The following is a 27,929-nucleotide window of genomic DNA, read 5'->3' as shown; positions in this document are numbered from 1 at the left end:
TGATATGTTCAAAACCACTTATCAGTGATGTGAATGCCCGTAACGGGAAAACGTGGTGTAGAAGCCATAAAACCTGGAATATGGAACAACAGGAGAAAGTCATTTGGTGAATGAGTCTTGTTTTACACTGTTGCCAGCTTCTGGCCGAATTTACATCCCAAGAGTGAAACATGGTGGGGTTTATGCAATGATTTTCGAATCTGTATTATGGTCCTGCGTGGGACCCATGGTTGCTCTCCGAAGTCGCATTACTGCCAAAGTTTATGCGACCATTTGGCTAATTAGATGCACGCCGTGGTACAATGTTTGTTCCTCAACGGTGATACTGTGTTCAAAGGGGAAGGAGCTGCTGTTCAAACAGCTCGCATAGTCGAGAACCGGTTTTGCGAACACGTGGATGAATTGTTGCCTACCTCGGCCACGATACTCACCGGATCCCAATCTTTTAACCTATTGTGTCTACTTCGAGTGAACGCCTTGTGTTTGTTATCGACCGTCTTCATGGTTATCTGGACTGTTTTGCACGAAATATTTGTAAAAGATTCCCTGTATTTATCCATTCCGAGACGATTGGAAGCCGATTAGAATGTCAGCGGTTTTCCTACACCCTATCAGGTGTGGTAATATGTTGGGATTTGATGGTTCTATTATTTTTTTGTCCACCCCCTGTATAAAGGCTATTACGGGAGCAGTCGAATTTTGCGACGTCCTATTATGAAGACTCGATTCAGAAGGAAAACGACTTCAGAAAACGAGAAGATCTCACTTCCGTTAAACAACCGCCAGTCGATGAGGAATCGTTAGCGCAAGGATTTCACCCGGAACAAGTCCCGCCCACTCACCCCCGGTTTTCCCGGTCTTTGTTCGGCGCCTGGGCATCGTTTCAGTTGACCCACGTGGCTTACCGCGTTCGGCTGCACTTGGAGTGAATGTTAAATTAATATCTTGCTAGGTCTTAAATTTTCCCAGGTAGTTAAAAGACACATTACAAGAAACGTGCACAGTTGGCCTCAGCTGTGCCAGGTACTTCCACAGCAAAAATAACAGAAAACAAAGTAGCACTGAATTCTTTAAATACGAGAACTCAGTATCCAGATGAATAGCCTATGAAGAAACATACTTCTATGTGAGGAAAAGCACCCAAAGCCAGAACAGGATAACCCTACCCTCAAAGAATAATTTGTTTGGAGAAAGAGGAACCACAGTATACTTGACACTTAAGTTTCAGAACTCAGACAGTATATGTGAAACAAGCACCAATGTTCACTATACTTCCAGAGGGCATCAAAATTACTTTGTTGTTGCTAGATCGATCCAAGCTGATTTCGCGTGCTATTCACTGAATAGTTTTGCTGAAAAATTTTAGGGGTGAAAGAAGAACTAGCACAGCATGAAGGACGTTTTACAGCCATGAAACACCGCAGTATATATTTCCTCCATAACTGCTCTGTGACAAACATAAACATCACATTATTATTTTTTTTAAATGGTTTGAATGACATTTACGAAATTAATAAATCTTTTGGTTAAAAAGAGACAGGACAAAGAATAACGACACATTATTTTCCTGAGACGTTTGCAACAGCATATAGGTCACTAATCACACAGAAACAGCTACAATTCTTTGTAACCTCGTTTATAATGCGCAGGTATGATATTGGAAGAATTTACAAGTTAAAATTCACCCATTACCCATGCAAATACTAACGAAATATGTCATGTATGCAAATATCTTACTGCTTTCATTAGGCATTTCTACTTTATGACATTCTTATATTCTTTAATTTTCGTGAGCTACTATGAGGGCCTACATAAACAAAACAACCTTCACTTATTTCTATATAACGGTGATTTTAGACAACAGAGTTATTCGAGTGCATCCGTGGCTTTACTGCCGACATGACAGATTCAAGACCATTGTTTTCGCATTGTATGTTTGCTCTGCTGTTTCCCTCAAATAAACGTATTATAGTAAGTGAATTCGTTAATGAAAATTTCTCCTTATTGCCCTTAAATAACATCACGTTATTTTTTGTATTGCTGGCGATGCTTTCAATTCTCTATAAATATTTTTATTTCTTTAATACTGCAGATTCATATTACATTACTATCCAGAAAAGCTTAAATTTCTTATCGTTACTGAATTTCATCACAGTATAACACGTGTTGGACGGCGACGATAACAACTTTGTTGTAGCTTCCAGTTTGCGGAACTGGCGGCCGTTTAGGGGAGGGCCTTACACTATGGATAGGCGTGGAGGGGGTGAATGGGCGGGACTTGTTCCGGGTGAAATCCTAGCGCTAAGGGCACGTCAGTCGATGGACTTGCACCAGAGGTTTAATGTATCTTCACAGCGATACATTATCTGTATTCGATTCATTAGTTGAGTCAATATTACGTAAATTTACATTTCAAAATAATGATGGATGCTATTTCACGTCCTGCTGCATATTAGGCAGTCGGCAACTGCTCGAAGTGTGCGTAATTGTAGTTCCTTCACCTACGGCTAGGAGCGAACGCCACTCCGCGTACTAGGTGCTCGTTTTCCGGGACAGGCAGCCAACACCCAAATGTCAACGCGCATGTGTGCTGCCAGTTCCATTTGTCTCCGCCAGATGACAGCAACAGCGGCTGCTTTGTGCTGCCGCCACAAGCCGATCGAGGAACTACCACAGCCGCGTAACAGCAGCCGACGCTGACGCCACCGTTCTACTTTTAAAACTTCGTACATTCTTCCGACATGCTGAAGATTCAGAAGCACACAATTAATTTTAATTTGTAAGTCTTTCTCCCTCTGTAAGTTTGCTTTAAGAGTAATCGTCTTACATCTAAAAATTTGGTCTCCAAGTTGTTATCTTTATTTACGTGCCATATAAACCTTACAACATGCGTTTTATGCGTTAGATTTCTCGGAAATATTTTGCTCTGGAAATAAACAGAATCTACACCGCTTTTTCCGTTACCATGAATGCTGTTTTACTCTGCTTGATATTTTAAAAACTGCGAGACGCGCCACACATACGAGACAGTAGCGTATTATTTGTTGACATACTTTTGCCTGCACACAATGTTACGAGCTTTCAAGCCCTCCGATGTTACAAACATGCAGTGTTAGTTCATAAAGTCTCCTAGAAATTATGAGTGTTATTTATGTACCACAGCATGTAAACTTACTTGAACGGCTCCACATACAGCACTGCAGCAAGTTCTGTGACAGTCACCAGAAAAACACTTCAAGCTCGAAACTTTGCACGCAGAATTGGCATTTATTAGTAGATCATTGTGTTAACTCACTCCTGTGGCTATTAATCACGCACGTGACGGGTTTTTACCGCGAAGATCTGCAATTAATTCGCTGTACTACGAGAGAGCACCCACTGCACGTCTGCACGGTTCCGCTGGAAGAGCGGGACCTTGACTGCACGGTGGATCAACGCGAAAAGCGTTACATGGTAGACGGAACCACGTTTTTTGTTAGACCAGGTCGAAGGTCGTTTGCGGATACGACGTCATCCAGTAGAACGCCTGTTAGAAACATGCACCGAGCCACAAATGTTAAGACGGTGGACACAGTATTATGATCCTGGAGAGCTTCACCTGGACTTACGAGGGGTTATGGTAGTAACCTAAGGTGCTGTGACTGTTCATACGGTCTTGCACGAAATAGCTAACTGACGTTAGGAACGGCTGCTGCAAAAACCTACTTCTCTCTGACTGTCTCAGTAATAAACGAACTGAAATCGAGGTAATGTACGGAGGCGAACCTAGGCCTTCCCCACTGAAGCACATGTCGTGGTCTGTACTAGCATTCAGTGCATCTTGAGTAATTTGACTGGAATGGGCGTCTGGTGGTCATGTCAGGAGCAGCTGTTCTAATGAATTCTGCGACTAAAGTCTCACAATGTTAACTTCTGGAATGCAAAAATACATTCCCCCACATACTTTCAGTAACCATGCATGATGAGAACAATTACGAAAGAAATGTTTCCAGGCCGAAATTAAAAGGTGGTTCTGTCATTGCAGCAAACGATGCAGCTGAGTCGTTTCATTCTTGGGAGCTCAAACCAGCATGCTAAGGTAAGAAAGAGTCATAGATTTCTGGTAACGAGTAGTCTAAAACACTATTGAGACCTAAATACTTATTTGTTACATTAAAAACCAATACACTTTTACAAGAAGAAAAATTGAAACAGCTCACCAAAATCCTTGATGAATAGAACTCATTAATTTTACATCTACAAGAAACAAAATTCAAAGACGTAAACTTTATAAAACTCGAGAATTGTAGGACTTATAAATGCCAAGCGGAAAACGTATAACGAAAGGCGACAGCTTTCGGTACGAACAACAGAATTATTCATACTGTGAAGAAATCTGCATCTATGAAATGATTTCCGCTGCTAATGATGAGGCGTGGGAATCAAACACACACATTAATTGTTGCTCGTACAGTAAGAAAGAAAAGATTTCTGGGAACTACTAGAATCGGGAGTGCCACAATATTTCAGATCATAATACTAAAATTGTAGGGGAATTGTAGGGGAAGACTTAGGTACACAAATTTGCTAAGAGAAATATTTTAACCAAATTACTGTGGACTTTTCAGCACACAAACGAACAAATGGAACCCGCATAGTATATACAGAACTGTGCCTACCCTGCTAAAATAAACCGATGTCTACAAATTACAAGTGGTTGCCCCGGAAGCAGAAATCCCTGAAATCGCTAAACTGGGGTATTCCAAATAGGCCATGTGGCGATATCAACGTAAAATCAGAAAATCATTATGAATATGAAGGATAAAAGAGCGATAAATATCGAAACAGACCACAATTTGACATGTGTCAAGCTAAAGTTCATGTCTCCAAATCGGTTAAACATTATGAAAAAAGGATAGAAAGATTCTATTTAGAAAATATAACAACCAATAAAGAACTTCACTTGCAACTCGGACACATAGTTGCCCGAACGTGGGAAGAAACGGAGGCCAGAACGATTACAATTGCTGAAAAAACAGCTGTGACAAGGAGAAGCGCGGATGACGGGAATCTCAGACAAAATGGAAGAAGGCAAGACAAGAGTGGTATCGACCAAGAAAGAAAACTCGTTTTCACAATTCAGGATGTTCGCCGACAAACAGCAAAGATGTAATATAGATCAATTATGCCAAAAAGAAAAATGTTTTCAGAAAATGAATTTTATCCATAGTGGATGCTCTTGAACTTCGTGACTGTTCCTTTATAGGGTATAGAAAAATTTACGCTATCAGACACAATGAAAGGTTATTTATTTGTCATACGACCGGTTTCGGGCTTGCGCCCATCTTCAGGTGTTTATACATTCATGTACATGTTTATATGCTTTAGGTCACTGTATAAATACAAAAAAAAAATATTTGCTGGTGACTAAACAGATTCAAGTGGGACAATTGTAAGTGGCACGGCAGCATTTTTCGGAAATATACCTGTACATACATAAAGATCTGTACTTACATAATGATGCTTCATATTTATGTAAGTACATATATATATTTTCGACAAACGCTGCCTTGCCACTTACAGTTGTCCCACTTGCATCTGTTTAGTCACCGGCAAATAATGTTTTTGTATTTATACAGTAATCTATAGCATATAAACATGTACATAAATGTATAAACACCTGAAAATGGGCGCAAGCCCGAAACCGGTCATGTGACAAATAAATAAGTTTTTACTGTGACTGGTAGCGGAAATTTTTCTACCCCCTATTTTCAGAAAAAAATTACTTTTCCATAGAGTGTACAATTAGGTATTACCTCTGCAGGTATGACCCCTCAAATATTTTTTTTTTTTCGAAAAGAAAACTGAAAACTAGGATTATCCAACGAAATAAGTAAATTATTAGCTAAATATTTCGAGACGTACTGAATTGAAACGAACCAAAAGAGAGACTTCACATCTCAACTACTGAACTTTCCATAACGAAAGACACTAGACAAGAAGGAACTACAGGAATCATTCAAGATACGGAAAACAACAAAACAGCAAGTGAAGATGGAACTGTTGCACTATTATGGAAACTGGGTCACGGAAATCTATTGTAAACGAAGAATGCGGAATATATGGCTTAAACAAGAATTAACAGATGATTGAAAGAGCACATTAATTCATACTTTACATACTTATAAAAGAAAGGACATAAAACTGATGCCAACAACTATAGATAAATATAATTGTTACCAGTCAGTAGGCTAGAGAAGCAGGTAGACGAAAAGATCAGGGAGTATCAAGGTGTATTTCGGATGGGAAGGTCGTATGTTGAGAAGATCCTATGTCGTAAGCTTATAATACAAGAGAGAGTAACAGATGCATGCCGTACGCGGGAGGATTTGTGGGCTTTAAAAAGGCACACAATTCAGCTGACACATTATCTCTGAAATACTGGAAGAGTTTTCTGTGGATGATAAACCAACAACTACAATTCAGCAAACACGAGTTCTAAATACCTTGAAAAGGCGGTTACTGCTGTAAGATCAGGAAAACTCTTGTACAGAAAATCGTCAAGCAAATTTAATGTACCAAGTTCAGCATTAGAGAATAAAGTTAATAATACAAACACTCTAGTGGTTGGAAGGCCTACTGTCTTAAATACCATTGAAGAGACCACAGTTCGTATTTTAAGGGTTGCACGTTGGAGTTTTCATTTTACCTCTAATGATGTTAGGTACATAGTGAAAGGGTATCTTGATAAATATGGACGAAGGGAAAAACGCCTTCCTTGTAACATGTCAGGGGTTTGGTGGTCGCTTTCATTCATACAGCGTCACTCTGCCGCATTAAGCGTCCGCTCTTCTGAGAACTTTAAAAGGCAATGTGCTGAAGTGAGTTATGAGACAGTGAAATCATATTTCCAGAATGTTGTTGAAAAAACGGAACATATCGATCGCAAAAATGTAATCAATTATGACGAGACCAATCTGTGTGAAGACCCTGGGAGGAATCGTGTGATGGTTAGATGGGGAAGAAAACAGTCTGAAAAGATCTTAGAATCTTCTAAGAATAGTATTTCAGTAATGACGGCTGCCACTGTGGAAGGAAAACTATTACCTCCCTATGCGGTCTATAAATCGGAGCGTTTGCGGGACACCTAACAAGAAAGAGGTGCCAAAAGTGGCTCTGAGCACTATGGGACTTAACATCTATGGTCATCAGTCCCCTAGAACTTTAGAACTACTTAAATCTAACTAACCTAAGGACAGCACACAACACCCAGTCATCACGAGGCAGAGAAAATCCCTGACCCCGCCGGGAATCGAACCCGGGAACCCGTGCGCGGGAAGTGAGAACGCTACCGCATGACCACGAGCTGCGGACAGGTGCCAAAGGAACCCGCTACAACCGCAATAAAAGTGAATGGTTGGATCAGTCTACATTTGAAGACTGATGTATTACTATTGCACTGTCTTACCTGAAGTCAATGGAGCGGGAGAAAATTATGATAGCAGACAACCTTTCAAGTCACATTTCGCTGCGAGTAATTGATGAATGTGATAAGAATAAAATCTCTTTTATTTTGTTGCCACCAAACAGTACCCATATTTTACAGCCATTAGATCAAGGTTTCTTCAGACCTTTACAAGCTGCTGGGCGTCCAGTACTTGCGCAATGGAAGAAAAGCTCCCGTGCGCCAATATCGGAAGATGCTTTCCTCTCACTTTTGAAGGAAACACTTAAAAAAGTGTCAAAAACTGAAGAAGACAATACAAGAAGTGCATTCCCTGCGGTGGGATTAATTCCATTTGAAAGGGTCCTCAAAAAACTGTCTGATGGAGATAGTTCTCAAAACAATTCTGTAGAGTCCTGGTCTTCGAGTTTTGAAAATATGCTTCAGAATGTTCGCTACCGAATGAAAAATAACACAAAGTGTCCAACGAAAGCGAAAATTAGCTGTTGTGCTAGGAAAATCCATTTAAGGCATCGATGTGAGAAAGAGAGATAACGCTGATCCAGTGTCTGAATTGCTTGTGAATAATGATGCAGCACCCACTGATGACCAAAGCAGCAGAGCAGAGGAAGCTGTTCTGTAAGTGGAGGCTTTCTTTCTTGTGGATTATTTACACATGATAGGGGGGTAACAGCGAAATAGGCAGTTTGTCGGAATTGAAACAGTAGTGGGACAAAAGAAGTGGCAGTCAGATTGCCGAGTTTATATCGAGGCAGTGAATCTGTGTTTATTTTTCCTGCCATTCCAGACGATGATACTGTAGACAAAGGCGAAATTGTAAGAGTGTTGTGGACTCCAGGAGAGGAAAAGAGGAAGTTTTCCTTCGCTGTGAACGTATCGTAGATTACTGTTGATTTGTTGTATGAGTAGATTGTCTTTATTAATGAAATATTTTGTAAATATATCTGTGAAAGTTTTCTAAATGTGTGTGAAATGTTTACTGAAGATGTGTAGAATATCTTGTACCCATCTGTAAAAAATATTTAATACCTGTAAAAAAAATTACATCTGTAAAAAATATCTTAACAAAGGAAGTGTTCAGGCGTCTCGGAGTGAACCAAAGCTTTGTTGTTCGGACATGGAGGAGATACGGAGAGACTGGAACTGTCGATGACATGCCTCGCTCAGGCCGCCCACGGGCTACTACTGCAGTGGATGACCGATACCTACGGATTATGACTCGGAGAAACACTGACAGCAACGCCACCATGTTGAATAATTCATTTCGTGCAGCCATAGGACGTGTAACTGCAAATGCCTATCACCGCTGTTTGGCGTTCATTTCCTTGTAAGAGGCATTTTCTTCTGCTGATGCTCATTTTATGGGACAGATGCGAGCATCGTATAATTTCTGAACAGTAATGTGAGCAGTGGGTGCTATGCACCTCGAGAAAGGTATATTGTACATGTCTGACAAAGGCAATACGTCTTTCTTTGGTGCAGAGGGAGGTAGTTCTATCATCTTAAAGTCTGCCACTGTGGTGAGTGGGATAGAAAATAGCAGGGTGGAAGTATGTCAGATGTCCGATATACATGTCCAGCATTAGAGTACTAAGAGCATTGCACTCCAAATGACTAATATTTCGGCATCCACATGGCTTTATCTTTGTAGGGTGTTGAAGTGCAGAACCGTGTCGCATTAGAAGAGCATGTGTTTATGTTCTATGATCATTTCTCTCATACTAATACCTTCCTCTACTGGCACCAGCCACTAGAGAAATACTTCAGAATTAATAGCATAATTGATTAATGTAAAACGCTTTAAACTCCATTCTTATGGAACTTCACCATGCGTCAACCACATGTTTCTTCTTAGCTGCCTGTTACGTCATCACAACATTTACAGATCTACTGTACACCGACAAGGGGTGCTAACTACCTCGACATGCTCGCATCTGGAGAGATATTGTGCTCTTAAATGGGTGCCGTCAGTAAGACTGAAGTAGAACAGTCTTCACTGAACAGTTATGGACTCATCTCGTTCTGTTCCTTCATGAGCCGTTGACCGTAGTGGGTATAGTACCCTCATACTTCCAGTCAGCTACAAATTAAATCATGACTGTTGTAGGAAGTGTTGGTCAAAGACAGTGTGGGGAGATTTTTCAATCTCCAGCTTCATCCTAAGAATGCGAGAATGCTCTGTGTCTCTTATCCACATAGGAATAGATGAGCAACCGTAAATGTAAAATACGCACTATGATCGAAGGACTAGAAATATGTAGATAAGCAAATTGCATCGGTGTAGGATGCTGTCTTGTATACATTGATGAATATGTTTGAGAATTAACCATAAATGAACTTACTGCAGAGTCATCCAGCTACATTCGATATCTAGTTTATGGTACATGCAAAGTACTGGAGTGCTGGATTAGCGATGATGCAGAAATTGGGAAGCATGCTGCCATGTCATTGATTGCCATTGAAATTACAGAAAAATTGGTAAAACTGCTATAACTGATCACAGTAGCAACTGTGAAACTTATTAAGGTACATTCTTCCATATGGACGATGTCTTTTCCCTCCATGCATCCACTAGTACACTTTTATTACCACGTAATGTTGGAGAGAGTCTTGATTTGATTTTATCAAGGAAGCAAAAACAATATCACTGGTCAAGCCCGCTGCCGCCCGCACCGAAACAGAGTTTATTGTTTGGTATCGTTCCCTGTCTCTCTAGTAAAGCCAACCAATGCCCTTGAACAGTCCAAAGAGAGCCTTTACGAGTGCTTTGTTAGACACAATTTCTTCAGGTCTGATTGATCCGAATATTCTGTGTCTTTTAATCTGCAATTCCTCGCATTCTAAGATCAAATGCGATGCGGTTTCCTTGCCCATATCGCACATCCTACATTTGGGGTCTTCTTATATTATCCCCATAGTATGTAGGTGCTTTTTGAAGTTCCCATGGCCTGTCAATAGTCTAATCATGAGTTTCATTTCTCCCCTGTTCAGGTCCAGGACTGAGTGACTTCTCTTAGAACATGACTTCGGCATCAGTACCTTGTTTTCGCTTTAGGACCTTAGCCCAATATTCTACGTGCTGTCCCAGATCACATAAGAAACAGATTCACCGTCCTTACGGCAGAACAGGCAACCGTAAAAATAGTTTTCCCGTCGGTCAACAGATGTCGCAGGCGACGCTACAATGCTAACTGACCTGTCCATGTCGCGGAATTGGCAACGCTGTATCTTCGGTGACGTGAATGACGCTGATTTGTGTTCGGCTAGAGCGCTGCGCGCGAAATGCATTCGTCACACAGCTGACTGTAGACCATGATCGGATATGGTTTTTCCCGAGTTTTCAATCGAAGAATGTAGATTAGCTCCTGTAATTCTACAAACCGAGTTTATTTCTACTGTAGGGATACTTCTCACAATCATATGCGAAATGAAAAGTAATACACAAGCTGCACTCGCGCAGACCTGTTACTATAGGCAGTGTTGTTTTCGAGAGAAAGCTGTGTGAGGATTATTAGCGCACAGATAAAACAAAATTAAAATAGGCAGTGTCTATAGTTTGCATGCTATGCTCGTTCTCTTCTATCCTGCTCCCTTCATTCCAGTATCAACGTTTGTTCACATGTATAAACGAATGGCAGTGAACATTGGCGAATTATCTATGAATACTCATTTGCAGCAGTGTAAACGAGGTTTTACACTCGTTCACTTCGTTCGCTCTCGTATATACCAGGATTTAGAGGGACCAATGACCTAGCAGTTAGATGACGGCTATTATTCATTTATTTCACTGTTGCGATCTCAGATCTAGAGCAATTTTCAAGTACCAAGGGAAAGGTCTTGTAAGGTAATGCTTTTTAAATTGTTTACCAAATGTTACCACACTATGCTTTACATTTTGTTGTCCATATCTTATATTGGTTTCAGTTTTCACATTGCACACAAAAACGCCTCTACAGCCAAAATTACGATAGTGAAGTGAATAAACAGTTTAAAAAAAGTCCAAATCGCAGCAAAGATTTCATTTAAAAATTATATGATATGATTCTTGTACAGGAAGGGCTGCCACGTTATATCAGAATAGAAGATCGACAAAATGTAGATAGGATCGAATGCTTAAGGCTCTTTATTAATTCTTACTCGTAACTAATTTATAGATTTACCTGAATTTAAAGTCCACTCGCGTAACCTTTCTTTATTTTTGACGAGAATCTGAACATTTTTAGTTCAGGATTTGTCTGTCTACTCCTTCCACAGTTGATATACTCGCAGGCCCTCGGCATGACGACTCGATCCACTACCACCGGTTTGTCAGAAACAGCTGTACTTCACAGACGCCAAAAAGTGGAAAGCTGCACGCGTTCGGCCGATGTTGCCACATATTTCACAGAACGGAGTGCCATCTAGTGGTTAATTCCACAAGTAAGGGTGTGACGCTGTTGCCACCTGGTGGCCGTTCCCTGACAAGGGTTGCCTGCTAGACCAAGCGATTGGGCAATCTGTTTCTTACGTGATCTGGGGTGCTGTCTCCTTGTCCAGTCTCCTATTTTTATTTTGATCATCGCCTCGGTGATTGTCAGGACAGGTTCCGGTCAATGAATGGTATCATCGCCCCTACCTGGCCAACATATCGGCTTGCTCATTACCACTAATCCCTGAGTGACCAGGGACCCACAATAGGTTTAGCGTATTGCTTTCCCCTATCTCTACAAAGACTTTGTGGCATTCTGCCGCGATCTATGATCTTGTTGCAGAGGCTGCCAGTGCTTTCAGGGCTACTAGGCTGTCTGGAAAAATGAAAATACTACGACCTCTATAGCACCTCCCTAAATTCTCCTCCACACACACACTGATAGCAGATATTTCTGCTTAAAACAGAGTGGCAATCTTCCCTAGAGAGACTGCACTCCGTGTACTCCAGTCTCAACAACTTGGTCCGTTTACGAACCGTCAGTGAACCAGGCTATATCCCCAGTACAGTGTGAAAATTTGTTCTCAGAGAGCTCTCAACTTCCAATTACTACACTGAAAGACTTGTTAAATTAGCTTGGAGTTACTTTATAGTCGGCCAGCATTTTCCCAATCATTTCTGTGTCTACCTCACTCAGTATTTTCGTGTGAGATCCTGGAAACCCTGTGATTTCCAGCTTTTGCCAGTATTTAACCTGTGTGCTCCTGCTGCTGCCTCCATCTTTACCCACAGGTGTACTGGAGACGTGTCGATCATGGTTCCCATCCTAGCAGTGAGTGTACTGCTAATTCCGCCTGTAACGACTAAGCAGGCCAATCTCTGCACCTCAACAAGCTCCTTAGTTGCTGTCCTACCTTTTTCCACCACACTGTAGCCCCTTAAGTTATCATAGTTCTTATTACCGTCTTGTACATCCAGTACATATTCTTTGGGCTTACGACCCAGTTTTTACCACGAGCTCTCTTGGTACTCATTAGAGTACCTTTCGCCTTGCAACAAGTACTCCTTATATGAGGGGTCTACGATAGTTTCTCATCTAGGGTGAGCCCTAGCTATTTCACTCTCCCCTTCACTGGTAGTTTTCATTGAGAAGCTTGAGATTCCAGTATGTGTGTTGGATCTACTTCCTTGTAAATGGTGCTACAACAGTCTTCTTAGGACTGACCCCTAGATCCTGTTTCCTGCCCAAATTCTGCACAATGTTCAATGCTCCTTGTGGCATAGCTCTGACTCTACTTCAAAATTTGCCATGTATTACAACGACAAGATCGTCTGCGTGTCCCTGGCAAAATCACTGCCTAGAGTTTTTTTTATACAATGAGTTCATTCATCACAATGTTCCACAGTAGAGGGGACGGGACTCCTCCTCGTGGACAGCCTCTGGCGGTGTTGATTACCATTTCTTCTTGCATCGTGGTGGCTTCTACCTTTCCACCACTAAGCATGGTTCTAATCCACCTGCAAATGGTGGTCTCCAAGCCATGCACCTCTGCTCACTTAACCATGGATTCGAAGGTTGTGTTGTGAAAAGCCCCTGCCATGTCCAAGAAGGTGCAGTGTAGTGCTTTCTCCACCTTTCCAATGAGTTGGTGGAGTGCAGTTTCACACGATCTTCCTGGTTGATATGGATGTTGGTTTCTGTGTAGAGGGACCCTAGTTAACCACCGCTCCCTAACACGTTGACCAGTTTTTCTAATGTTTGAAGAAGAAAGGAGGACAAGCTGATTGGTCTCATATCTTTGGCCTTGGTATGATCAATTCTCCCTGGCTTTGGAATGAAGCCAATCTTCATGGCCCTCCAGACGTTAGGAATGATTCCTGCTGCTATTCTAATCCTAAATAACCGACGTAGGAAACTTATTAAGTTCCCTCCTGCTTGCTGCAGGAGCGATGGAACAATTAAATCTGGGCCAGGTGACTTGAATGGTTGGAATATTCCCACTGCCCATTGGATTTTACTACAGTCAGTGCATTCTCTGGCAGATTCCCAGTTCTTCCTTCGAATACATGAAAGCCGATATCTCGCAGGGATCTCGTCCTGGTGTATCTTGTCTGTCAGAGTACATTGAGGAAAATGGGTCTTGAGGAGTAGTTCCAGCGTTTCATGTGGTGTCCTTGTGTAATCCCCATCCTCTTTCCTTAAAGTTCCTCCCGGGTTAGTTGGTATCCTAGCGAGGATTTTGTGAAGCCTGGCTTGAGCAGCGGTACCCTGAGGAATCACAGAATACCTTCCAGGACGCCTTCTTTGCTTGATTAATTGCAAGATTGTATTTGACAAGGGCCTCCCAATATTCTGCCAATTGTCCTTTCCTTCTCACAAGGTTAAACAGTCTTTGTACCTGTTTCCTCTGTGATTCCAGGTTATTGGTCCACCAAGATACTTCCCTATTCGTGCACTTCTTGAGTAGTTGTCATGGTATGAGGTCATGATGGCAGACGTCACTGCATCTGCTACCTCCTCAAACTCTACCGGATTCCTTATCGAAGTACTGATTCCGATAGGCTTGAGTCGAGGTCTTTCCTATACGCCTCCCAGTCGGTTTTCCTGGGATTCCTAGAGGAGATGGTCTAATGCCCATTTCAACCTTAATGTACATATGGTCTGATAATGATAGCTCTAAAGCCACATGACTTTATTTGACATAAATATCCATTAAAGTGGAACCGAACGTTATGTCAATTACCTCTTTCCTAAATGTAGGTTCCTTGCCCCTATTGAGGACCTCTAAGTTATTAGCTAGAAGAAATTCGAGAAGGTTCTCAACTCTACCGTTGGTGTCGGTGCTGCCCCACACTAAGTTGTGGGCATTAGCACCACCTACAACCAATAGTTGGTCGCCCTGTTGTGGACAGGCTTCTGGCAGTCACTTCACCTCATGAGGAGTAGGAGCACAGTCCTCGTAAGGAAGGTATATCGAGGCCATTACAAACTCCCTCGTGATATCTTCCTCATGTTGCCACATCCTGATGGTCTATAAGTCCCCAGAACAAAAGTCCGCCATCAGCATGAAAGGGACTCAATTTTTTACATAAATGCACATTCTGGAGTTTCTTATATTTCTAGCATAAACCAGCTTACCTCTTATGCTGCTGAGGCCCAATACAACCCCTTTATATAAAATTAGGGTTCCTGAATCAGGGCTACATCCCATTCTTGTCTTCCCAGAAGACGGCTTAGGGAAGCTGTGGCCACTTTACTGTGTTGCAGAATTATCTGCAGCACATTCAGACTCCGTCTTGCCGCCAATGTCGCTTCTGATAACTTTGATTACCCTGACGGCAACCTGCGAGAACCCCAGGAATAGTCTCAGTTCCTGCTCCCACATAGCCTTCAGGGACTTCTGTCCGACTTCCGTCACTAGTGTGGCCATTAGGTGCAACCTTCTGGGTGAATACCGTGCAATTCTCTGTCGGGACATTCGGGTTTTGAGACCCTATTTTCTCAATCTCTCTGGAGAGGTATCCTTAAGGAGGTTTGGCACGTGGTGGTCTTGAAGAGACCAGCCGCTGTCTTTACCAGCAACTTCATATCCCACATAGTGAAATTACGGGCACCTATTTTCCGTAAGCCAATCCACTGTACCCACCCCCTCACAGACAAAAATAAGAGCACTGTGATCCAGATAGACTCTCCTGAATTTTGGTCCTGGACCAGTGTCCCCCCCCCCCCCAATCTTCTCAAAGAGAGCCATTTGCATATGTTCGTCCCTCTGTGAGATGATCTTGATCAGTGGATAGCCTTGCTGGATAACTGTCATCCTAAAAACCGAGATGACACTACTAAAGGTCTGTTTCCCTATTTCTTGCCTCAGCTTTTTCTGGATACGCTTATCCTGAGAAGCAAGAGTCTTGGATTCCTCCTTTGTTCTCTTACTGCCCTGGGACAATCTTTTCTTGGAGGACTTGGGCTCAAGCCCTTTCAGTTACCTTCACTTTTGTTTAGGAAGCCACTCTTCCTTTAGCTTTTGTTCTCTAAGAAGTTTGCTCCTCTGAGTCCCAGACAAGCCTCTGATCTTAATCTGGTCCAATTTCTTAACAACCATTGCAACTTCTTGAACAGATCTGTTCCCCTGTTCAGCTGAGGGGATGTTTTCCATCAGTTCCAACCAAGATGTTTTGGTGCCTGAGGTCTCAACTTGCCCCTCAGTATTGATATTTTCTTTTGGGTTTATTTTGGTCCCACGAGAGTTGGGGATCTAATCGGTCCACACCACGGAAACCCCAGGCAGTGCAAGGCAAAATACTCAGGTAGGTCGCCTGGTATCCCTGAGGCTCCGTTCACAACACATCTTCCTATGTGCCACGCACCCCTCAGCAACGATCGCACCACACCTTGGGTTGGGTACTGAAGATTTGGGGAAGGACAAGGAATGGATGTGGGATGACGGTCGTTGTGGGACACAGTCTGGTCCATCAGCCAAGACCTTACCAGCCATAGGTTTTCACAGCCAGCATAGACCTCAGCTTTACGTGACAACATAAGACTACCAACCTACATCGACAGTGCTTTTTCAGGTTGGTGTACCCCAGAGAGGTGGAGAGAGTGTTGGTGGAAGCAACACCGTCTGTGGATGACCAGCACTTAAATAGTGATCGCGTGCATGGCTGCAATATAATGCTCTTGATCTCCTTGAAATGTAACTTTAGACTTTGCTACATAGCTCCTGAGAACGATGGGATGAAATGTAATGGTCATCACCTTTGTCCAGCTGCTTGGAAACGCTCAACAATCCCGAAAACTCTTCCATTTTGCACTTTTTGCAATGTCTTCAACATTTTTGTGAATAAGAAACATCGCCTCTCTCTGTTATTTTAACCATGCTGTGTGTTGTGGGATCAGCATAGTTCAAATCCTGCATTCTCTAGCTTCCTGTGAGACCAAACGGATCAAAATGATTTAATATCGGTTTAGCACCTGACACAGACCTCGAAGTCATTGCGAGAAAACAAAATGTATAGTGGTCTGCAAAGCTGTAATCATACTCTGTGAGGATGTGTGACAGTGGAAAAGCAATGTATCAAACTACTTATGAAAGAACAACACAGGAACCCTGTCTTGTAGTCGATAGTCTGTGGGATATAGTCCTCCTATAGTAGGGATGCACTGGTCTGTGCAAGTGACTTCGATCACAGGCCACCTGCTACACTCGACCGATGCCTGTATAATTAATAGGATCGCCACATATGCTCGATGTGAACACACAGACGGTATTTGTTTTCGTTGTATCTGAAGAACGAGATGTTGTAACATCATATCGAGTTCTCTACTAGGTGACGTAGTGGAGTTTTAATAGTTTACAGTTTTTCTTTGCTGAATGGTACAAAATAGCAATGATAGAGGAACTGTTTGTGAGACAGAGAGGAATGCAGTCTGAAGAACACAGACACCTTTCAGACTGGAGTACCTGTATGTAGTTTGGAAATTCACTGCAATGCAGTAGGAAAATTCTAGTCCTTTTTCCAGTTCCCATATGATGTGGGATATTCCTAATCTTCCTGATAAGAAACACCGTCGTAATAGCTCATACTGTCTTTTCTACTGCCTTGTTTTACAGGTGAAAGCTTCATTTGGCGCTGGCCTAAACAATTGTGCACGATTGGTGGACCTAACACAATATGTTCCCATTTCCACTGAGTGGTCAAAACACGGTCCTGACGCAGTAATTAAGCTCACTGTGTTTCTCCATGGGATGCATAAGATGGTAGACACAGCACTCTACGACTTCCGCTCAGTTTCTACGGAAACTGGGAGGATCATATGGAAAGGACTGCAGGGAGTGTGGGACAGAGACTGAGAAATAGTTACAAGTTGAAGAAGGACTGTCTAAATTATCGTTGGAGTTTTGCTTTAGGGGGTCCTTAGGAGATTGGTTCGAAAAAGATGACTCATTTCGAGATATGAGAGTACCATGCATATGATTCACCAGTGGCTGTAATCACTAAAAAACATTTCCATAGGATCCAACACATATGGCTAAATGGATAGACTTGATTCCAGATCACAGATAGCATTTCTACCAGAAAGCTTAACATTTGTTTTTGACTCATCAGTCTTCTGACTGATTTGATGTGACCTGCCACGAATTCCTCTCCTTTACCAACCTCTTCATCTCAGAGTAGCACTTGCAACCTACGTCCTCAATTACTTGCTTGATGTTTTCCAGTCTCTCAACACTAGATAGTGTGAAGCGAAGTTCGCGCACTCGGGCTTCACAGCGTGACTCCTCAAATGCCAGCTATAAAAAAATGTCTGTCACAAAATTTCGTGCGGCGAGTACATCTGGCAGAAAAAGGGCGTTGAAGAGTGGCAATCTGGCAACACTGTAACCACATGTACGGTAACTACCTCTGCCACTACGGGTCAGTTTTGGATTACCATGGAGGAGGTCGAGGGTTCGATCTGTGTTGGGCCGCATTTTTTTTTTAATTTTTTATTTGCTAATTTCATTCTGACATTTCATACTTTAATAAACACAATTTCTTAGGTCACATGTATCCTAAATTTATAACATTTTGTAACGCTGAACATAACAAATACGTGGTTGGATAAATAAGAAATAGATAGTTGAAACAAGTGACCTTTCATAGGACAGAATAACTACGAAAACAATATCAATTTCGAGATGCTAAAGCTGACAGCACAGTACAATAACACAACATCTACTTGCCATTTATACTACATGTAATATGAGCTCTCAGAAGTCGCACATTACCAACCAGTGACAATAATAGTGTCCATATTAATGGCCGCATGACCTTCACAATAGAATACGTTGTCCTCAGAACAACAGATGCTCAAAGCGACCCTCCTGTACATCCAAACATTGTGCGACTCGTCAGATCGTACAGCTCTGGATCCTTCGAAACAAAGCTGCGTCCACAGTAACAAGAGCAGCATGAACAGACGCTACCAATTCTTCCACATTAGTCGGCGGGGTAGAGTATACGTGCTCCTTCAGGTGTACCCACAGGAAGAAATCCAGGCGATTTAATTTAGGTGAACATGGTGGCCACGCAATTGGACATCCACGTCCGAGCCATTTCCCTGGAAATGTTCTGTCCAAATACTATCGCACATTAATTCCAGAGTGTGGAGGTGCACCATCATGTTAGAAGCGTATCTTCTGCCGAACACGTAGTGGAACATCTTCCAGCGCATCAGGCAGACAGTCTGAGAGGAATGCAGTCAGGCAACATGTAGGAGCCCAAACAGCTGTCGCCCAATATTTCGGCCGAGACGTTGATACCTAAGCGAACTTGATATCCACGGTCGTGTGTGACGTGCAGGTTAACGTCACACCAGTGGTGGACATTGTGCGTATTGATGACACCCTCACGAGTGAATGCTGCTACATCTGACCATATTACGGCGTTCACGAAGTCGTCGTTGGTTTCCTGTTGTTGTTGGAGCCATTCACAGAATTGCATCCGCTGATCTACACCCCTGTCATTATTATTTCACGCAAGAAATGATAGGGGTGCAACCCATGCTCGTGCAGTACGCTAATGACCAAGCGTTGCGGGACACGGAGCTGACTATGCTACGTGTACTTCACTGAGGTTCTTGGTGCATGACTAGCAGAATAGCTTCCTCAGTAGCTGGAGTATGGCGAGTCTATGGACGACCTCTGTCAGGCGATAGTGAAAGGAGAGAACCTGACTACCGAAGGCGCAGCTCCAGATGACAAAACACATTTTTATCTGATTGTTTCGACGAGGATATCTAACAGCATATTCACTAGCAGAAACACCAGCCCTGTTACCAGATGCATCAAGGACCAGAAGCATATCCGTATATTCGTCGTTTGTGTATATGTCTACAGGACTGGTTTAGAGGTTTACAATGAGAAAATTCGATACGTGTACGCATGTTCATTGGAGTCTGCCACAGGCACTTTACTCACTTCGTAACTACTGCCCGGTGCACAGTGCATATAATATAAACACGTCGTCAGTCCTACGCGCTGTTCCACCTAACGCACAGTGCCCCTCTGACAGATATTGTTCTGCATGCTTCATCCCGACACCGCTAATTGTGAAACTGTGAAATTTTCGGTTTCGAATCACACTGTTTCCGTAATGGTAATAGACGTGATGTTTGCCTGTTCCCATAGATACAATAATGATAGTAGTAATAATAATAATAATAACGCATTGAGATACAAACTAAACATCATGTGGTTACCAGACTCAATGTTGAAAGGCATAATTAGTGGGACCATTAGTGGGACCAATATTAGCAAAGCACGTTGTTAGTCTTACTGGTACCGTAAGCCCCTAACGAAATGTAATTGATTTGAACGAAGCAGGAATAATAGTTGGTACTAATCTATGGGACCACTGGAAGAGAGTAAAATGAAAACTGGTTCCGCATCTGGTAGATGAAGTGGTGCGAATAAATTCACGCCCATGAAGTGAAAAGAGCTTCTTTCAAAGCTGACCAATCTTCCATTTCTATGATTGTCTTATGTAGGTGTAAATGTTTTCTGGAGGACCCGCTGCAATTTCTGTTGACGATTAAGATGCCAGATACCGTACCACATGGACTACATTTGCAAAATAAAAAACATGTGCCTCAACCAAGGATGGAACCATCGACCTCCTGCACGCTAATCCAAAGCTCTACCCACTGCACTAACTGTACAGCACAATAAATATGTGCTAACAGAGGTAGTTATCATACATGTGGTTACAGTATTTCCAGGTTACCACTCTTTAACGTCCTTTTTCTGTTGCATGTACTCGCTGGACGAAATTTTGTGACAGGCTTTTTTTTATCGCTGTCATGAGAGGAGTGGCACTGCGAAGCACGAGTGCGCGAATTTCGCTTCAACCTGTATATCTGAAAAGCTATTGAATTGGTCATAGGATTTTGCACATTTCTTACAGCTTTAATCTATCGTTGCATTTTTGAAGTGATTGCTCACGTAGCACACCATCTATTGTATGTGATCAATCTCAATCATCTATCACACTCTCTGGCCTATAACCCCGTGGATATTTTGCAGAACCTCTGTTACGTTTTCTGCGTGGTACAGAGATATAATGCATTACTATTACTATTTGTTAGCGTGCGAAATATCTAGCAGCAGCGTGAGAAAATCTAGGAATATTGGCCTAATACCACCCCTGCAGATTGTTTAAGGACACAGAAGGCAAATGGGCTTAAATTTGAAATTTTCAGATACCTCCAACGCAATGGACTTCCTACCAAAAGACCTATCTGTGCCAGTATCCGCTGACAGGATGTATCGGAAAAAAATTCGGTAGGGTTTGTAAACTGGGTAGTTGCAGGTTCCAACCCTGCCAAACAGTCCAATCCTAGGAACCACCACTACGATGCAACGAAAAAACTGTCTCATGCGAAGGGTATCGATTTAATTAATTAGTCAATGAATCTGGTAAAATAAGTCAATATTTCGAAGACATCCACAGCTGAGGGTTCACGAGGTTTGTAAACTGGGTAGTTGCAGGTTCCAACCCTGCCAAACAGTCCAATCCTAGGAACCACCACTACGATGCAACGAAAAAACTGTCTCATGCGAAGGGTATCGATTTAATTAATTAGTCAATGAATCTGGTAAAATAAGTCAATATTTCGAAGACATCCACAGCTGAGGGTTCACGAGGTAAACACTACTTGGGTTGCCGTTGGGTCTGACCGCAGTCGATGTCACATGCAGGCCTGGAAATGGTAAATGGCAGGACGTGACAACTTAAGAGCGTGAGAAGATAGAGAGAGAGTGTTAGAGAGATCATATGTTTCTACAAGAATTTCTCAGGTATCAAATACCAAAGTGTTTCCAGCACCCTTTGTACGTGGATTAGCGCTACTTCCAGGTGAAGTGCGGCCTGCATATGCAGGAATACATGAAGTGGCTGGCCCTGTAAAGTGGTCAGGTCATGGGCGTGCAATGCTCTGCTGTTGGTGTGAAAGATTTATACCACATAAATTAACAAACGACGGAGCTGATCCTCCTTGGTACACAAAACGGGTCAGAACAATGTTTTAGAAACAACGAAAAAACATGTCAAATTTAAACAGACGCAAAATGTCCAAGATGGGCAATCTTTTGCAGTTGCTCGAAAATTAGCGTGGACTACAATGCGAGATGCTTATAACTGTTTCCACAACGAAACGTTGCCTTGAAACCTGGCAGAAAATCCAAAGAGATTCTGGTCGTATGTATAGTATGATAGTTTCAAGACACAATCAATGACTTTTCTGCGCGACAGCAATGCACATACTATCGAAGATAATGCTGCGAAATCAGAGTTACTAAACACAGCCTTCCGAAACGTCTTCACAAAAGAAGACGAATTAAATATGCTAAAATTCGAATCAAGAACAGCTGCCAACATGAGTACCATAGAAGTAGATATCCTCGCAGTAGTGAAGCACCTTCAATCACTTAATAAAAGCAAGTCTTCTAGTCCAGACTGTATACCAGTTAGGTTCCTTTTAGAGAATACTGATGCAATAGTTCCATCCTTAACAATCATATTCAACCATTCGCTCGACGAAAGATCCGTACCCAAAGACTGGAAAGTTGCACAGATCACATCAATATTCAAGACAGGTAGTATGAGTAATCCACTGAATTACAGGCCCATATCATTAACGACAATATACAGCAAGTTTTTGAACATATATTGTGTTCGAACATTCGAATTACCTCGAAGAAAACTGTCTACTGACAAACAGTCAACACGGATTTAGAAAACATGGTTCTTGTGAAACACAACTAGCCCTTTACTCACATGAAATGTTGAGTGTTATTGACAAGGGATTTGAAATTAATTCCGTATTTCTGGATTTCTGGAAGGCTTTTGACACTGTACCACACAAGCGGTTTGTCGTGAAATTGCGTGCTTATGGAGTATCGTCTCAATTATGTGACTGGATTCTTGATTTCCTGTCAGAGAGGTCACAGTCCATAGCAACTGAAGGAAAGTAGTCTAGTAAAACAGAAGTGATTTCTGGTGTTTTCCAAGGTAATGGTAGAGGCCCTTTGCTGTTCTTTATTTATATAAACGATTTAGTGACAATATGAGCAGTAATCTTAGGTTGTTTTCAGATGATGTTGTCGTTTATCGACTAGTAAAGTCATCAGAAGATCAAAACCAATTGTAAAACGATTTAGAAAAGATATCTGTATGCTGCGGAAATTGGCAATTGACCCTAAATAACGAAAAGTGTGAGGTCATCCACATGTGTGCTAAAAGGAACACGTCAAACATCTGTTACACGATAAATCAGTCAAATCTAAAGGCTGTAAATACAACTAAATACCTAGGAATTGCAATTAAGAAGAACTTCAATTGGAAGGAACACATAGAAAAATTTGTGGAGAAGACTAACCAAAGACTGTGTTTTACTGGCAGGACACTTAGAAAATGTAACAGATCTACGAAGGAGACTGCCTACACTACACTTGTCCATCATTTTTAGAGTAGTACTGTGTGGTATGGGATTCTTACCTGATAGGATTGGCGAGTACATCGAAAAAGTCCAAAGAAGAGCAGCACGATTTGTATGATCGTGATACAGGGGAGAGAGTGTCACTGAAATGGTTTGTTGTGGACATCATTAAAACAAAATTTTTTTTCGTTGTGGAGGAATCTCGTCACGAAATTCCAATCACCAACTTTCTCCTCTGAATGCGAAAATATTTTGTCACCATGATAAAATAAGGGAAATCAGAGCTCGTATGGAAAGATATAGGTGTTCATTTTTTCCACGCTATACGAGATTGGAGAAATAGAGAGGTGGTTAGATGAACCCTCTGTGAGGTACTTAAATGTGATTTGCAGAGCATCCATGTAGATGTAAATGAAGACCACAATGTGTTCAACAAACTGTTTAAACAATCAATATTCCACTCATTGCCTTGTCTATTAGAAATTGTTTAAACGATATTCCATACAATGCAATCGATTTCCCGCCCAATAGCCAACCAGATGAGTGGGGATGGGTGGGAGGTAGGGTTAATTTATTGATTGATTTATTATCAAGCAAATTTATAATGTGGGATGGCGTTATTGGAATACCTGAGGCTTTTATTGGCAAAGGGGAGTTGGAGTGGCAGGGGAGGTAAAGGGGAGGGGAGGTTCTCGGAAGGATGGATTATCCCCAGGGGGTCACAAACCACTTAGCAGAACAATATGTGAGGGTAGGGTGAGGGAGTCATAAATCAGTCAGCTGTCACAATTTAATTAATGTGATGTCAATGTGATATAAAGTGGCGTATAGCAAAAGAGAACATTGCATTATCGGCTGATATCGACAAGAATACTACGTTTGCGTGTGAGTGTATTGCTGCCTGTCATATACGCATCCTGGATTAAAACAATCTGCCAGAATAAAGTTTGTCTCCCTGCTTGAGGCTAGGCAGGAACCCAGGAGGACAACTTAAATTGCTGTGGTCGAAACGAATAAGAAGAAAAGTCATATTCTTTCTTCTCACAAATATTTGGCTCTCTATTCCCGAATATGTCCCACCTATCGAGTGTGTGGTTAAACGAAAACCTTCACGAATATTCTACTCTTTATTTCCGAATGTGTGGCGATTTACGGGTGTGTGGTTAGGCTGGAAGGTACGAGTAGAGCTTTAATGCTGCGGCTAAAATGGAGTGCGATAAAATTTGTGTTTTTTCTTCTCACACATATTTATCTCCTTATTTCCCAATATGTAGCGACTTTTGAGGGTGTGGTTAGGCAGGAACCTCAGAGGACGGCTTAAACTGCTGCGAGTGAACCGAGGAGAAAAAATATTCATTCCTTCCTTGTCACTAGGTCGATAGGCGATCATGCAGTTGTCGACATTTCGCGTGACGTCAAAACTACGTCACGTTTACAGGAACATTATTAACTCATGACATTTTCTTCGGATTATATCTATTAAAAGGAAAAGTTGTAATTTATCAAATTGCATCAGATGTAGGAGACGAACATACTCATTTTATTATAGGATACTAACATTGTGCACTGTAGAAATATATGATTATGTACATTAATACATAGGTACGTTCAGTGAATTCGTCTATAATTAGGGAGTTCCGTTTCACGTACCAGGAACTTCGTCGACGTAATGTACAGGGAAGTGTGAAGACGCGATGGGTTCGTGGAATAGTGCAAAGCGATTCATGTGATTCACGTAACCTTTTTAAAAGATGAAACTACATTTACTGTACGGCTTAGGCAGAATAGAATATCGTCCTCCACGCTGAGCTTCGTCATAGCCCATTAGACGAACTGCTTCATTCATAAATTGACGCAACATTTCCTGGATGGAAAAAACCGACTGGTTAAAACAGTTGCAGGTATTTTAGTTATGAATAGCTGACAATTTTCGGAATTTGTTTGGTCTCAGTTCTAGCTCGTGTATTTTATTTCTTACTAATAACCGAGTAAAAAATGTCAGCTGCAGTTTTTAAATAAACCGCTTTAGAGCAGCTTTTATTCATAAAATTGCATTCGACAGTTGATGCAGTACGGTCTTCGACGAATATTGTTGTGGAAATAATTAGTGCGACTTCCCTTGTCGTTTGGCAACGTGTCTTGAAGACATCATCTCAGTGCATGCGATCGTGGACGAGCAACTGGACGCTAGAAGCCAGTCAAAGTGTTACTATTGTGTCATAGTAATAGGTGTGTCCAAAAGTATTATCCCGCCATTATGAAAAGGCAAATGAATGTTAAAATGCTATGCGACAGCATGCCCGTGGTCAGAGGCCGACCACAACACAATGAGATGATCAGTACGTGCTAGTTGTGAAAAGGAGCTAGACAGATCGCTGCAGACCTTGCAGTAGGTACTGGTACATGTGTCTCCACAGAATCATTTCTCGGTGATTAAATCAGTCTGATTTCAATGATGGGATGCATGTTAAATGCATCCGAATGCAAGCACAACATCGTCAAGATGGAGTTCGTTGTTGCAGGGAGCATATTGGTTGGGATCAGGAACGATGATCCACAGTGACATTCTTCGTCGAATCCTGCTTCACTGTGGCAAGCGATTCTGTATACCAGTTAGTGTATAAAGGGAATGGAACACGGCGCACACCATAAAACTTTCATGAACGTCATGACCATGGCCAAGGCGTTATGGTGTGTGTAAGCATTATGTGCAATGGTCAAACAGCTCTGCATATCATTCTGCGAGATAACGCTACAGCATAGCGCTGTTATTGCAGGGACATTATTCTGAATCACGTCTGTATGTTTTGCGGTGCGGTAGCACCTCACTTTCTGTTTATTGACGACAACGACCGCCCATACAGTACCCACAGTATCGCTGAGGAATCGGACACAGTGGAAAGTGAAGATATTGAAGCATGGAATGGCCTGCACACTACCCTGCCGTAAACCCTGTATAACATGACTGGGCTGCTGTTGATAGATGTCTTTCTCGGCGAACACCCTTTCCCCAAACTGTGAAAGAACTGAAAGCCGCTTTGAGAGAGAAGTGGACAATATCATCCAAGGACTACTCAACGGTTTGGTAGCCATTATGAATAACAGGTGCAGAATGTGCAACAGTGCCCAAGGACAACATATTCAGTAATGATACTGAGATGCCAATATCGGCTTTTGCGCTTGGAGTCTGATCTGTATCAGACATGAACTATATTTATGTGTGTTATCCTACTTTCCCATGTGGGGAAACCTGTACTATTTTAACATAACCACCTGGTTTTTCTATATAAAGGACTCAACGATATTTTATTTATAGGCACGCTCCTCGTAGTTAAGAACTCGACTTCAATCGTTCTAGGCAAACACCCGAGAAACTATTACAAACAGAGGTCAATATCGACCTTTCACCAAATCACGTGCGAACTGGATAACATTAATGGGGCGAGTTACCATGAAGCAACACGTAAATGTAGCGGGAGCTCTAATGTTATCATTTGGACTGGCATAAGTTCATTCATTAACTTACTCACTCATCTCGCTTGCAGCTATTAATTCAATAAGTGCGCTAATTGTTTAAATTGTGGAGTGAAATCAGAATCATTACGATTAGGCAAAGGGGGTTCGAGCAGTTGACGAAATTTAGTTTGGTGACAATTTGCATTTATTTATCCTAAAACTGGTAAAACAGTAGCTGCAAAATATACAATATTTTCTATGCAACATATTCTACACATTTTGACATTTTGAATTACGATGCCGATACAGTTACAGAATTTACCAGCAATGGCCTCGCTGAGCTCATTATTGTAGTCACAACTTCCTCTTCTTGGAAAATAATGGAAAGGATAATGGACGATTCACTCAACTACACTGTACACACCACTTGAATTACGTGGACATGCGGTTAGAACAACACAGGACGTGGACCGAGATCTAGTTGAAAGTGGTGAAATTATCAAGTTAATTAACTGTCTGGTTTATTACCAGTAAGTGAAATCTCTGATTAAGCAACATACGCGGAATTTTCTTTCTGAAGCGAACAGTGCAATACCTACTTCTTAACATTTGTGCAACATGTGAGTACATAGCTAATTCTGGACAGTGGAACACGTATTACTGCTGTCATTACCACGAAAATCAGAGCAAGGGGCAAGATCTGATATAAAAGATTACCTTAATGCAAAACATACTAAAACAGTACCAAATTACGGGAAGATACGAGATAGGTGGAATGCTTGACACTCTCGGTTCATTTCTAAACGATCTCTAAGATTACTAACCTTCCTGACGAAAATAAATCCTTCATTGTAATTGTATCTCAAATAATACGGATCGACACTACAATTACTAGCTTTGGGTTTCAAAAGGGCACCTTAACGTTTGTATAAGGTAAGTAACCGATACGTGGTCGTACACCAGCACAAAGAACACTATGAAACAATTAAAATTCTCACAAGACATCTTTCTCATACCGTTCATATTCTCATAATTCAGTTTGCAGGTCTTTAACAGAACAATGAGATAGTACTACACACTATATAATCTGACAGCGGCCTCCCATGTACTGTAAAGTTGAACACAACACACAAAGAAAC

General features: G+C 41.8%; 1 protein-coding gene across 2 annotated transcripts in view; it reads right to left on the bottom strand.

The window, feature by feature from the left end:
* The window catches only part of LOC124804796 (myogenesis-regulating glycosidase-like), a 186,660-nt gene that overhangs the window by 100,460 nt on the left and 58,271 nt on the right, over positions 1-27,929 (bottom strand). The window contains exon 1 of one of the 2 annotated variants that reach the window (XM_047265125.1): positions 3,176-3,431. The exons of the other annotated variant lie outside the window; for it this stretch is intronic. Within the exon in view, the coding sequence (XP_047121081.1) occupies positions 3,176-3,191 (16 nt within the window). The 5' untranslated portion in view covers positions 3,192-3,431. Of the gene's footprint in view, positions 1-3,175; positions 3,432-27,929 lie in introns of those variants that run through there. 2 annotated transcript variants of the gene reach the window in all.

This window comes from Schistocerca piceifrons, chromosome 7 (assembly GCF_021461385.2).
Source record: "Schistocerca piceifrons isolate TAMUIC-IGC-003096 chromosome 7, iqSchPice1.1, whole genome shotgun sequence".
NCBI lineage: Eukaryota > Metazoa > Arthropoda > Insecta > Orthoptera > Acrididae > Schistocerca > Schistocerca piceifrons.
The sequence above is the reverse complement of the archived record's forward strand: the minus strand, read 5'-3'. Positions and strand labels throughout refer to the sequence as shown.